Source organism: Adiantum capillus-veneris, chromosome 9, assembly GCF_014529385.1.
Source record: "Adiantum capillus-veneris isolate H3 chromosome 9, ASM1452938v2, whole genome shotgun sequence".
Lineage (NCBI taxonomy): Eukaryota > Viridiplantae > Streptophyta > Polypodiopsida > Polypodiales > Pteridaceae > Adiantum > Adiantum capillus-veneris.
Window position 1 is genome coordinate 56,187,920 of NC_140939.1, and position 13,661 is coordinate 56,201,580.

The window sequence follows — 13,661 nt, forward strand, 5'->3', positions numbered from 1 at the left end:
GTCACAGAGAAGTTGACTTTCAGTAAGTATGATGGTAAGATGGATGCTACGGTTATTCATTCTTGGTTGCATCAATTTAATGCTTATTTTGCGACAACTAAGAAGACAAGAAATAGCCAAGTTTTGACGGCAGCCATGTACCTTGCCGGTGATGCCATTAATTGGTACCACGCATGGCAAGAGGCACAATTAGCCGCGCACCTAGAGGAAGCCGACGAATTCACGCCCCTTTCCTTCAATTGGGCTGATTTCCAAGACAAGCTCAAGGCGCGGTTTATGCCACCTCAGTACCTCGCACGATTGAAGGACGATTGACGCGCTCTCAAGCAAAATGATATGCCGATAATGTCTTTTTCTAATCGTGTTTTGCAGCTAGGTACGCAATTACGCAAGTCGGATGATGAACGCAAAGAGGCATTCCTTTTTGGGTTAGACGACTATATCAAGTTTGATGGGAAGTCTTCGACCCTATCGATCTTAACAAGGCGGTAGCGATTGCTCTCGCACAGGAGATGAAGCACAACAAGGGAAAGCCTAAGGAGAACAAGACTTCCACAAGTACCTCGCAGACTTCTCAGAACCCTCAGAACAGTAAGAATGGTGAGAATGGTGACTCTTCTAACCAATCTTCCAACAGTCTCTCAGAAAAGAATTCTTCCAATGAACCTAAGGGTAAGGCTAACACAATTGCTAAACCTAAGCTTACTCCATATGAAAAGGTAGCACAAGGAATTGTAGGAGGATACATCACGTCGGAAGAGCAAAGCACTTATTCTAAGGAAGGTCATTGTTTTCATTGTCACATTAAGGGTCACATAAAAAGAACATATCCTAAGCTTGAATCGAATGAATCTAAAGAATCCACAGAACCCACTTCCTCTGTCAATGCAATTAATGATAACACGAGTGTGCTCCAAGTTTCTCTTGAACCTCCCATTGATGATTCTCTCATTAAATGTTATGGTCAGGTGTCGGGGCAGCGTTTTGTCATATTGTTTGACCCAGGTAGTATGCATGATGTGATCAATCCCTCTCTTGTTAAGAGAGCTCGCCTAAAAGTTAGTCAGAAATCTCCTCTCGAGGTTTCTGGCTTTGTTCCCCGTATGGACTCTCTCATCACGCAGGAGTGTCTTGGTGTGTTGTTTGCAATTCAACAAGCTGCCTTCACTAGAAGATTTGTTGTCTCTCCTCTCTCAGGATGTGATATGATTTTGGGCATTAGATGGTTTCGTGATCTTAACCCTCATTGATTGAGAGGCTAACACTCTCACTCTCCATGCCAAAAGTGATTCTCCCATTGTCATTCGTGGAGAGGACATTGTTCATTCTCCATCTCTCATTGCTAATATGCAAGACAAGATTGAACGGATTTAGGAGAAGGAGACTCTCTCAGTCTCTTCTTCTTCAAAGCAAGACACACAGGATTTACATGATGATAAGCATGATGATGATTTGAATGCCAATGATTTGCATGATAATTTGAATGATAATGATGAGCATGATGATTTGGTTGACAATGACAAGCATGATGATTTGCATGATCAAGATGTGATTTCTCACGAGCATGATGATTTGCATGATCAAGATGTGATTTCTCACAAGCATGATGAGTTGCATGAAGATGATGTGATTGTTCCCAAGGATGATGTATTAGTGGATATACCTAGATGAATCCAAGATAAGCCCAGATTCACCCTTGAAGGAAAGTGCAAGGTATAGACCCATGATAGTCACCCACAAGACAATATAACCATCAGTTCCATCATGCAAAGCTAACCTCGTTGTAGATTCGATCAATCACGAAGAACCGATCTTGGCTTTCGAGTCGAGGTCCAAAGAACCCCCACAAGACGATTCAATCAATCAAGAAGAATCGATCGTGGCTCTCGAGCCTAGGTCCAAAGAACCCTCACAGGAAGTATTATGTGTTCGCATGATTGATACACACACGTTGATCGAGTATTTCATTCGTGATCGTTGCTTATATTTTCGTCAGCATCTTTATGTGATACCTTTTACTAGGCATGACATATTGTACGTTGAGCACGTTTCACTCATGAATGAGCACGAATGTATGCGGATTGTTCATGAAAAGCTGAAAAGTATGCATGTAAGGAAGTCACATTCCATGTCCCTTCCTTGGCACGACACAATACCCGAAAGGGCACATGAAAGTATGAGCACCAAGCATGGGCATTTCCGTTGTGAATTACTACAGTTGATTGCTCTAGATCAAAAGAGAAAGATTCGATCTCATTGTTTGCGTGTGTGTGGTGAACGGTTTGGCACTCCATCTCTTTGTTCATCTCCATTGCATGCACAGTCTTTCAGGAAGACAAGATTTTTTCCACTCACTTTACATGGAATAGGTATGTTCATGTTTTTGTGTTGAAATGGTTTCAGGAATTTTCAGCCATGGAGATTCTTGAAGAAGAAAGAAGCATGACACTCGACGAAGTTGAAGCATCGAAGGAGCCACACAAGACTTTGTGTCGCTTTCGGCGCGGCCCAAAGAAGCAAGCTTTACAGACCTCTATGAAGTTCAAGTATCGCGCGACCCACGCATCAGAGTGGGCCGGCGAAGAGTCCCTTCCAGGATACCGGATGCTATTGGCGATCTCCCTCGACGCCATACAGTTCGGTACTAGTACCTCACTTTGAAAAGGAGGGGATGTCACGTGACACATCCAACCCTATGTGTCCGTGGACAAACTACAGTACGACAAGGGTTCAGCCAATCCAATCAGTCTAGATTTAGAAGTGATCTGGCACTTTTGTGAGTCTATTCGTAGACCGTGTATGCCCAATCACTTAGTGTAGATGCATATCCTCTGGTTGCACACAGCATGATCATAAGCATTACCATCAAAATCCATCAGAATCGGTCAGGGGAATTTTCCAATGCATTTAGCCTATTTTACCTATTTTTGACATTTTTCACTTATTATTTTTAAGTGACTTTTGTTGGAAAGTAGGTAGGGCAAATTGAGTAAGTTTGTATATAAGCAAACCTAGACTAGCACTAAATGGCAGAAGAGGCAACAAGACCCAAGCTCAACAGGCAACTTCTCCAACAAGACCCTTGGTGGATTTCCTCCAAGCAAGAAGCAAGAACATCCCCTAGCGTTTTCACCTTCAGCATCTCCGCAAGGACTTTCCCAAGCTTGGCGTTTTTGCATCCAGATACCATCGCCAGAACCCCATCAGATAGCGTTTTGCATTAGCCCCATCGCCAGAAGAAGCAGACACAGCTAGCGTTCTTGCAAAGATATGCAGCCCTAGCGTTTTTGAAGATCTCCGCATTTGCAGATTTCAGCCTTCGCCGATTTACAGCAGTAAAAGAGTAGCAGATTCACAGGAAAGACCATCAGTTTTCAGCCTAAAGAAACCTCTGTTTTCAGCCCTAAACCTGCAAAATTTCAGCGACAAAGACCCACAAAAAACAGCCCCAAAAATCAGCGTTTTGGACCCATAGCAGATTTTAGCCCATAGCGTTTTTGGACAGCGGTTGAAAGATTGCAGATTTCAGCCCTTAGGTCGGTCTCGTCGTCACCGTCGTCATCGCCGACAGCCTAGACTTGCATCATTCACATGCATTCAGTTTGTACCAGATTGTGCAATCATAAGTAGACCACTCTCGCCGACGGGAGTGGGGCCTTTGGAGGAGGGTTTTACGTCGTCTCTGGTGTCGTATCTCTCTTCTATCTCTATCTCTCAATCTCATACACTTTCACGCACAGTGTCCATTCACTTTGTTTGTGATCATAGCATTCTCTCATTAAGAACGGAAGGCTCTCCCTTCCATAAAAACAAAAGGAACCTTGAGCACAATTCGCAGTACTCATCTTGAGCAAAGCGCAAACATTCATTCCGCTGCACCTAACAATGATCCTCATGGAGTCAGTGAGAGAAAACCGATGTTGCAACAACAACCAACCTTGCTATCTTCGAGGCGGGCTTGGATGGGGAGTAATCCGCATCCGAGCGACCCCGAGATAGTCGTGACTGTAGAGTCTGTCCAACTGAAGCCCAAGAAGAGCGTGCCGTCTGTCGGGCTACCTCCTCTGTCCAGGAGTCCTCATGTACATATACATAGCATGGTGGACTTTGTGTGTCGGCAAAAAAGTGTACCACAATGTGTCTACATCCTGTTGTGTTTGGAGGTGTCACCGAGAACTTGGCCAACAGCCATAGAATCTGTATTAAGTCTGTCACCCCCAAGTCTCTCGTGTGATGAGATGAGTTTTGGGGGGGAGGGGGGGGAGGAGGGACTGTCGGTGGAAAAGTTGAGGTGGAAGGAGTGTCTATGGGCTCGTCATGTTGTAAGGGGGTCGAAACGGTTTCTTGTGGGAATCCACTGCTGCTAGCTTGGTGTAGGACGACCACTAGGGGGGCTGAACTGGCATGGTAGTCCCCGCAACGTCGACCACAGACTTGCTGCCAGCCTTCCTTTGTTTGGGCGTTGGATTGGGTGTGGTCTGTGCCAAAGGTTTGGGCCTCCTCCGTGGACAAGCCTTCGCTAGAATACTTCACATTCTGACGGGGCTAACCACCACTCACCCGAGGTAGTAAAACGACCTTTGGGAGGGCGTGCGAGGTATCTCCAAGGCAGTCCCAATCTCGGAACCAATCCTGGAAAAAAGCAGGAGGTACTCTCTCTTCAGGCTTGGGAAGCAGACTAAGATGGGTAGGTCTGTCTCCTCAATAAGAGCATCGATAGCAGGATCAAATCCATGGCGCCACTATCGAAAATGAGCTCTAGTTGCTCGAACGCCAGGAAGCCCATCGTAATGACCTTGGACGCCATCTCGGAAGTCTCAAACTCTATCTGATAGTAGCCGCGCCCGAGAAACTAAACGTCATGATCTTGCCCACCTCTGCTAAAAGGCAGGCCCGGAGGAGATCACACACCTCTGCTAGGTCGGGTGCCAATGATGCTGCAGATAATAGAGGTGGCCTGTAGGTGCGCTACCTCTGCCTCTAAGATCACTTGCTCTGTCAGCAAAAGAGCAAGTCGGATGGTGGGTTCCGCGGGGTTGGGCGAGGGGGCTTCCGTCGAGTCTCTCTGAGGCGGAGCAAAGTCCTCCATTTGTGTCTGCAGTTGAGAAGGCGAGCAAAGATGAGGCGAGGGCGAGACCAAGCTGACGAGGTGAGGTCGAGAGATGAAAAGACCTGCCCTCAAGGAGTAGGAGCCGGGAAATGGGGAGGCGGGGGGAGGCTTGGGGGGGATGACACGACCAGCAAGATGATAGTGATCCAGGGGGGTCGACCTACACTCCATCTTGCCACAGAGGTTACCCCCTAAGAGTGGGGCAGTGAGAGAGGTGTGTTGGGAGCTCGTCTATGGTCTGACACTGGTTCATTTGGCAGGCCCGCTGCATCCGCAACTTCAAGGCTCACCTTGTCTCATCGATAGAGACTGTTCATGACTTTTGGCTGGAGCTGATTCACGCTCTCAAGGGTCGGTTTGAGAAACTTCAGGGCAGCTCCGACCACATGCAGGAGCGCAGAGAGGCTTCCGACAACTCTGGCGCCCAAGGCCTTTCTTCACCATGGTCCAGGGTGTGCCTAGATGGCACTACCAGCCACCAGTGTGGCTTTTTCCTCCTCCCATCTTGTGATTTAGCCCTCATTATACATATTTGTTTTACTCACTGGGAGAGTCTCCCCATGCTTTTGATGTCGTCCTCTCTAGTCCTCAGACTTCACTCCCAAGTTGGCCTTGGCACCATTGTCGAAGGCCTTCTTCAATGAAATCCCAAGGTGGCCTCAAGTATGTGACTATAAAACCCTCATATTTGTGGGTTTTTTCAAAGTACTTAAAAAAGTGGCACCCTCCATACATATGATGCTGCAGATAACAGGAGATGGACTGGTACTAACAATGAAGCTAGGAAGTGCTACATTTAAAGCAATGGAGGCAGACACTGATAAAAAAATGCATAGTCCCTCTTAACACCAGCTCTTGCAAGAATGTAAAGGCATCATTTGACAAAGACTCTCTCTTCTATCAAAACTTCCACACTGTTATGCAGCTGACATAAACAAAATAATAGCGAACTTACCAGTAAAAGGCTTGTGGCCATCAAGACAACAAATGTGATGTAGTTTTTCCTTCCAACACAGTTATTTAGCCACTGCACGGATAGACCTTTGGATAAAAAATCTTTCATATAACCAAAAACATTAATAACTAGAACTGGTGCAATTACATACCCTACAGTGGTGATCAAAGCCATCAACACACTTGTCACAGTTACGACAGTGCTTACTCAATTTGCGGACCTGCACAAACCAAAAAGTAAGTCTTTGCAAACACTATCAGACAAACAGGCCATCTTTTAACAAACTAAGGATGTTCAGATCCTCGTATCCGGAAACTTAATGCTTACTTCCACATTGCACAGAGTGCAAAACAGTGCCTCCTCTTCGGGAACTGGCGGCTGTTGTAAGCGATCATCTCTGCACTTATCGTCCTGTACTAGCCATCCACAAAGCACAACCCCTAAGCCATGAGCCATCGATTTCCTATCAAATTCTGCATCATACAGCCCCACTTTTTGCCTTCCTTCCTCTGTCCAGGATGCCTTATTTTCAAAGTCTTTGTCTGAATGTGCTACAGATGAGCTCCTTGCAGGAGTAAATAAACCAAGCGGTGACTTAAATCCAGCTTGATTTGTATTTGCATTTGGTGAGGCACCCGAATTGGCATAATTCTTGTCCACAATATCCTGCTTCCGCTTTTCTAAAACCCCTGGATCCGAAGGATCGATAGCTGTTGACCGAAAATAGAGCAAAAACACTGCCATAGCCTGCACACAGAAGTTATCATGCATGAATCCGAAAAGGTTAGATGTAAAAATTGCCATGAAGAGTAGAAAGTTAACAAAAAATGCTTACCACTGGAGAGTAAACTACCAAAGCCACATACTCCAAGGTAGAGCTCCCGAGAAATGGAGAAAGAAACACATAGAAGACCAGCATCAGGAGTAAAAACACCGTGATAGCCACTACCTGCAAGTGCAAGTAAGTGTTAAACAGTACCATGAAACGACAGTGTTTTCTATTTTCTGATAAAGACAGGTAAATTTACATGAGTTTAATGCATATAAAGCACACAAAGAATTGTCAAGGTAATAGCGTGGTATGTGGTGTGTGTGTGTGTGTGTGTGGGGGGGGGGGGGGGGGGGGGGGGGGGGGGGGGGGGTTTGTCTGATGTATGGATTGTGCATCAAGGTAATCAACTATGGTCGCTTTCCGAGTCATCCTTGTGGTGGCAACACACATTGTCTCGCATTTGGCAGAGTCGTCTGCCTTTGAAGGAACGAGTTTTTTTGTGGCGGTGCTTGGTGGGAGCTCTACCTATTGGCAGTGTGTTGCATGCTCGGCATATTGCGCCTTCCCGCTACCCCAGATGCCTTGAAGCTAAGGAGACCGTGCCACACTTACTGTGGTGTGGTATCAGAGCTCTTTGGCAATGTTCGGTATCATCACTCAAGGAAAGAAGCACGAAGAACCACAAAAAAAAAAAATGGTATCAGAGCTCTTTGGCAGTGTTCGGTATCATCACTCAAGGAAAGAAGCACGAAGAACCACAAAAAAAAAATTGCTTGTTGTGATCACACATAACCCAAGACCACTTGGGCGTGTTGATCCCTAATCTGTGTTTTTTTAAAATGAGAACCCAGAAAAGAAGGGCTTGTCCAACCTCCCCTCGTCCACTCATTGAGAGCAGACCTTAAACTTAGCGGCAGGGCAATCAACATGAAGTGGAAAAAAGCAACCTTGGTGTGAGCGCAAGGCCGCCAAGGGTGCACCCGCAGGAAGGAGTTGAGCTTGGGTAAGAGAAAAGCCTTCTTATACGCAGATTGCAAGCCAAGAACCCAAGTACCCACGTACTCAAGAACCCAACTACCAAGAACCCCAAGAACCCAAGTACCCAAGAACCTCAAAAACCAAAGAACCGCAAGTACCCAAGAACTCAATGCATGGTCATCACTCAAAGCGAAGTTGGAGTTGACGAAGTTTCTACACCGAGAGGATTGTTCCCCGGTCCTACCCCATCCCCATCTACACCACGGATTGCACCAAACCCTATGGAGGCTTTGGTCAAGTCAGTGAGGGAGATGATCCGACAACAAGAGGTGCAACACGCCACCATGGATCGAGACCACGAAGGTAGAAGGGCAGCTATGGAGCTTGAGCGTGAGCAAGCACGCGAAGCTCAACGCATAACGACTGAAGAAACAAGGACAGCTATGCAACTCAAGCATGAGCAAGCACGCAAGACTCAATGCATGGCGGCCGAAGAAAAGCGGGACCAACGTCTACAAGAGTTAATCCTACAAGTACTCACCCCGAAGACCGAGCCACTCACGGAGGCCAGTGAATCATCCCGTAGCACAAGTAGAGGTGACGACTCCAACAATCCAGTCGCTGAGAAGTTGACATTGCATAAGTGTGATGCTAAGATGGATGCTTCTGTGATTCATTCTTGGTTGCATCAATTTAATGCTTACTTTGCGACTAACAAGAAAACAAGCAACAATAAAGTTGTGACTACTACCAAGTATCTAGCAAGTGATGCCATTAATTGGTATCAAGCTTGGCAGGAGTCACAATTGGTTGAGCATGCCGAGGAAGACGTACCCCCCTCCCTCAGTTGGGGCGACTTCCAAGACAAGCTCAAGGCTCGTTTCATGTTCATGTCGTTGTAGTACCTAGCCTTGTTAGAAGAAGATTGGCATGGTCTTGAGAAAAATGGCACTCCTGTTATGTCTTTTTCTAACCGTATTTTGCAGATTGGCATCCAATTTCGCAAATCGAATGCCAAACGAAAGGAGGCTTTCCTTTTTGGGTTAGACGAGTACATCAAGTTCGATTTGCAAGTCTTCAATCCTACGAATGACGCCGTTAAAATCGCTCTAGCGCAAGAAATGAAGCACAACAAAGGTAAGCCGAAAAGGAACAAGTCAAGTACCCCTCAAGACGAACCGAATGGTAAGAACGGTAAGACCAATGGTAAGCATAACAGTAATTCTTCTTCTCAATCTTCTTCTACACCTAGAGCACAAAACTCTCACATTAATAATAAAGAAAAGGCTTAAACTCAAGACACCACTAAGTTGACGCTTGATGAAAAATCTGCTCAAGGAATCTTTGGAGATAGGTTAACTCTTGAAGAACGAGCCATATACGCAAAGGAAGGAAGATATTTTGAATGTCACACTAAAAGGCACATTAAAAGAGTTTATCCTAAGAAAGCACCTAAAGAACCCACAAAATCCACATCATCTGTTAATGCACTTAGTGAGAACACTAATATGTCCCAAGTTTCTCATGTAGTGTTATGACCATGTGAATAGTCAACGCATTGTGATCTTGTTTGATTTGGGTAGTATGGATGATGTGATTAGTGACTCTCTCCTTAAGAGCGCACGTTTAGAAGCTTTTCCCATAGATCCCATTGTGATCTTTGGATTTGCTCCTGGCATGCACTCTTCTTTCACGCATGAATGTCCGGATGTGACAGTTGTTGGGATCGGAGAGCACACACAGAGAGCCAGCACAAAGAAGGAGATAGACAGTGTGTGGCGGGGCGGTACTCACACTACAATGTGTAGTAATGAGTATAGTTATTATGAATGAGTAAATGAATGGCTGTAAATGGGCGGCTGAACAACGGGAAGCCGGGCACACTGGCCTTTAACCCAACAATCTCCCACTTAAAGACAGTGTGCCTTTAAAGACTAAAGTGGCCAAAGTACAGCAAAAGAAGTCAAGCCATACCCATCAGCCATCTGCAGTGTGCAAACCGCTGTGAGGCTAACGACTTCGTGAGTAGATCAGCAGGGTTATCGTCAATGTGTACCTTGACAAGCTCTATGCGCTTGTCCTCTAGCACCTCTCATATGAAGTGATACCTCACCTCAATGTGCTTTGTCTTCGCATGGAAGACAGGATTCCGTGCCAACGCTATGGCACTCTGGCTATCACAATGTAGAATCGGAGCATCACCAGCCATACCAAGATCTCCCACTAGTCGTGAGAGCCATACAGCCTCCTTGGCAGCCTCAGTGGCAGCCATATATTCAACCTCTGTAGTGCTCAAAGCAACGCATGGCTGTAAACATGATGCCCTTGTTGGGATCGGAGAGCGCACACACACAGAGCCAACACGAAGAAGGAGATAGACACAGTGTGTGGCGGGGCGGTACTCACACTACAATGTGTATAATGAGTATAGTTATTATGAATGAGTAAATGAATGGCTATACATGGGCGGCTGAACAACGGGCAACCGGACACACAGGCCTTTAACCCAACAACAGTGTTAGTGCAAAATGTCGGTTTTCGTGATAGATTTGTGGTATCTCCTCTAAAAGGATGTGATTTGATCTTTGGCATCAAGTGGTTTAAAGGTTATAATGCACGCATTGATTGGAAAGAAAACACTCTATATCTCAAAGTTAAAGGAGCACCTCCCGTGGTTCTTCGCTCTGACAAGAACATTCTGTCTTTGCCATTAATCTCTTACTCTGCAACTTCAGTCTTAAGGACACATCATTGACCTTTTCCAAAATCTGAAAGGGCCCATAGTATCACATACTTAGCTTTGGGAAAAGCCTCTATTCACCCTTTCTCTTTCTGAGGCGTGCCTTCTCAAACCGAAGAAGCACCCAATCATTCTCCTTCAATTGCAAGTCATGTTAATGCTTGTTTGTTGCTTTCTTATGCCGTTCTTGAGACTTCTCTTAAGCCTCTTTAGCCTTGGCACATGCAATCTCCACATCCTATACAAAATGATATGCCCGAAAAATCTTGTCCTTAGACCCTTTAGCCACCCTTGACAATCTCAAATGGTGCCTACCTTGTGTTAAAAAACTCCACCAATGGAAAATACTTCTCCCACTAAGTTTTGCTGTCAAAAATATAGCACTTCAATACATCTAACACCGCATAATTCATTACTTCAAACTGTCCATCGGTCTCTGTGTGCGTGTGTGTGTGTGTGTGTAAGAGAGGCCTAGAGTTTTCTCACTTCAACAAATAAACAAAACCAGTTCACTATTTTTGCTATCATAAGGATACACATTCCCTTGTGAGACGCAGATAGGGAACATTCCCTCGAAAAGGGAACATGGAGAACAAATTCCCCATTTGTCAACGACCATTTCTTTGTTCCGGGATCCTAGTCCATCCTAGTCCTTGCAGTCCATGTGGCTATGCTAAAAACAACTTCGGGGATCTCCTGGGTAAAATAGCCAACATTCTCTTTCCATGCAATTGAGCGTTCTGTCCGTTTTGCTATAATGTATCGACTGTTTCCGGGTTCGGGACTTCATGCCTATGAAGTGCTTTTATGTCACACTGGGCAGACATGACTGAGTATGAGCTACTTCACTCTACAGAGAGGAATGTGGAATGAAAGCCTGCTCTGTGAGCCAGAGAGGTAGTGAGTACTATCTACCTCTCCTTAAAGCAAGCCTTAGCCTAAGTTAGCTGCAGTCTCCAAGAAGAGGCATTCTCTGAATGTCCGATGGGAGGCTACTCTATTGACTCTGTCTGCCGTAGTTGGTAACCAAATCACTCTATAGAGAAATACATCGCTCTATAAAGAACAGCTTCAAACATCGAATCTCCCATAAACACTGGTAGAATGGGTACTTTAGTGATTCTACATGTTACCAAACATGAGAACTCCTCCCTTCCTGTGAAAATGTTCCACCAACTCTACATCCTTCAAAACAGCCTAAGCAGCCCATTCCTGCTATGCCTTTTAAGTCTTCACCTTCTGCCCACTCACAGTGTATAGATTCGACTATGCCCTGTAAGTCTTCACCTTCTGGCTACATGCAGTGTACAGATTCTTTGCGCTGCTTTATAGTGTACAATATTACTTCCTTCGATTTGCACATGTGCATTCGATTGAACAGTATTGGCATTGCCAGCTTCTCCTTCCTTTTCTTTCTGTTCTTTTCATACCTTGCACATATCTTCTTCCGCGTACGCAGGCCCAAGTCATGCATAATGCTTGCAACCCATGTGCTTCTGATGTCATCTTCCAGTGCGTCAGCGTGAAAATTGCCAAAAAATAATGCATGCCCCAAACAACAGCGGTTTCATGAGCAGTTTATGAGGGCAGTGATACGCTTCATCAAAACCTGCTTAAAGCCTAGCAAGATTTGAGCAACAATACCGAAACAACTTGAAGCAGCTACCTGAAATGTGTGTGCTGGAAGTTGCCAGCCATGGCGCCTCACCATCGAGAAAAGTGTATTGATGCAGCAATAGCTAACTAATCACGTTGATGCGAAGCTACTCCACCCCGCAAATTCTTTCACATTTGAGCCAGAGGAAGAAGGTTTAAAGAGATGAAGTCGCCATTAGAACTGCCTAATGTACGGGCTGATGTAGGAATAGGTAAGATTCCGAGTGCGTGTGCGTGTGCACAGGCGCATGTGTGCTCACAAATGGGAATGTTCGCGTGGATGAAGCTCTAAAGAACGATAAACACAAACAAACAGCGGGGAGAGACCGACAATTACAACACGAACTACCTGTGCCTTTTTGGAAAAAGGAGGAAAGTGGGCATTAGGTCGCTAGCGCTCTCGGGGTTCTGTTTCAAAAGAAAATCGCAGGAAGGAGAGAGAGAGAGAGAGAGAGAGAGAGAGAGCACTTGGAGAAGAATGCAGACTCCAGTACCCACACATACGTGGGCGCACGAGCTAGAGAGAGAGAGAGAGAGAGAGAGAGAGAGAGTCTGCGTGTGTGTACGCGCGCTCGCGTGATGGGGAAAGGAGCAGTGTAGGTAGCAAGCAAAGCTCTGCAGCAGCGCGAGGATCAAGAGCTCATGAGGTTGTGCCTGTGCCACCCCCCCTTCTTCACTCCCAAAGCCACTTGAGTCTTGTACAATTCTGCATGCTATATTTCGGGTATGTAAAGCGGCTTTCTGTCCGTCTGCCAAAAGGAATGTCCATCAGCATTAGCTCGCTTTTAAATTTGTGGTTTCCCTCCACATTTTTGTCATTATCATTTTGCCCTTGTGGGAAGTTAGGAACTTGGAAGAGCTTAGGCCCCGGTCACAATGCACAAGATGAGAAGAGTGCTTTTCCACTCAAGAACTATACAATGGGAGTGGTGGATGTATGTGTGTAAGCTTCTCGTTTAAGTGGGCTACCTACACTTTTTGTTGTGTGTTTAGTCCCTCTCTCATGTTGATTGGTTGCGCAGAGAGAATTCCACCCATGGGCAGGCTTACCAACCCTGAACACATGCGCATGTATTTGGGCATGAGTCAACATGCTAGCTTGGCCTGCTGCAGGGTTGTCAATGCGCAGTTTGAATGGGTGAGCGCAGGGCGAGTCATTCCATTGGCCCAGCTAAGGAAAAACGGTGTGCTCAGTGACAATCTGAACCCGACCTTAGGTAGCATGATGAAAATTTGTACTTCCCGTTTACACAAAGAGAAGGTCGAAGAGAGGAAAGCTGACAGAGAGTTCAACGCAACCATCAATTGGAGAGCTTACAAGGTGTGTTGTAAAGCCATTCGCCTTGAGCTACAGGCCCCATAGAGTGAAGGTGGAAGCGTTTGCTTTAAAGGAGGGAGGACCATCTGAGTGTGTAGTGGGTCCAAAAAGAAAACTACATGGCTTCAACCA

General features: G+C 45.8%; 1 protein-coding gene across 2 annotated transcripts in view; it reads right to left on the bottom strand.

Annotated features, from left to right (window-relative positions):
- LOC147450513 (protein S-acyltransferase 21-like) overlaps positions 1-12,895 on the bottom strand; it is a 58,689-nt gene extending 45,794 nt beyond the window's left edge. Inside the window, exons 1-5 of one of the 2 annotated variants that reach the window (XM_086519738.1) lie at positions 12,561-12,895; positions 6,901-7,014; positions 6,393-6,812; positions 6,217-6,285; positions 6,066-6,137 (exon numbers count right to left, since the gene is read on the bottom strand). In XM_086519738.1, the coding sequence (XP_086375864.1) occupies positions 6,066-6,137; positions 6,217-6,285; positions 6,393-6,812; positions 6,901-6,984 (645 nt within the window). In that variant the 5' untranslated portion in view covers positions 6,985-7,014; positions 12,561-12,895. The other variant, XM_086519737.1, reaches the window with a different exon arrangement.
- Positions 12,896-13,661: the final 766 nt, after the last annotated feature.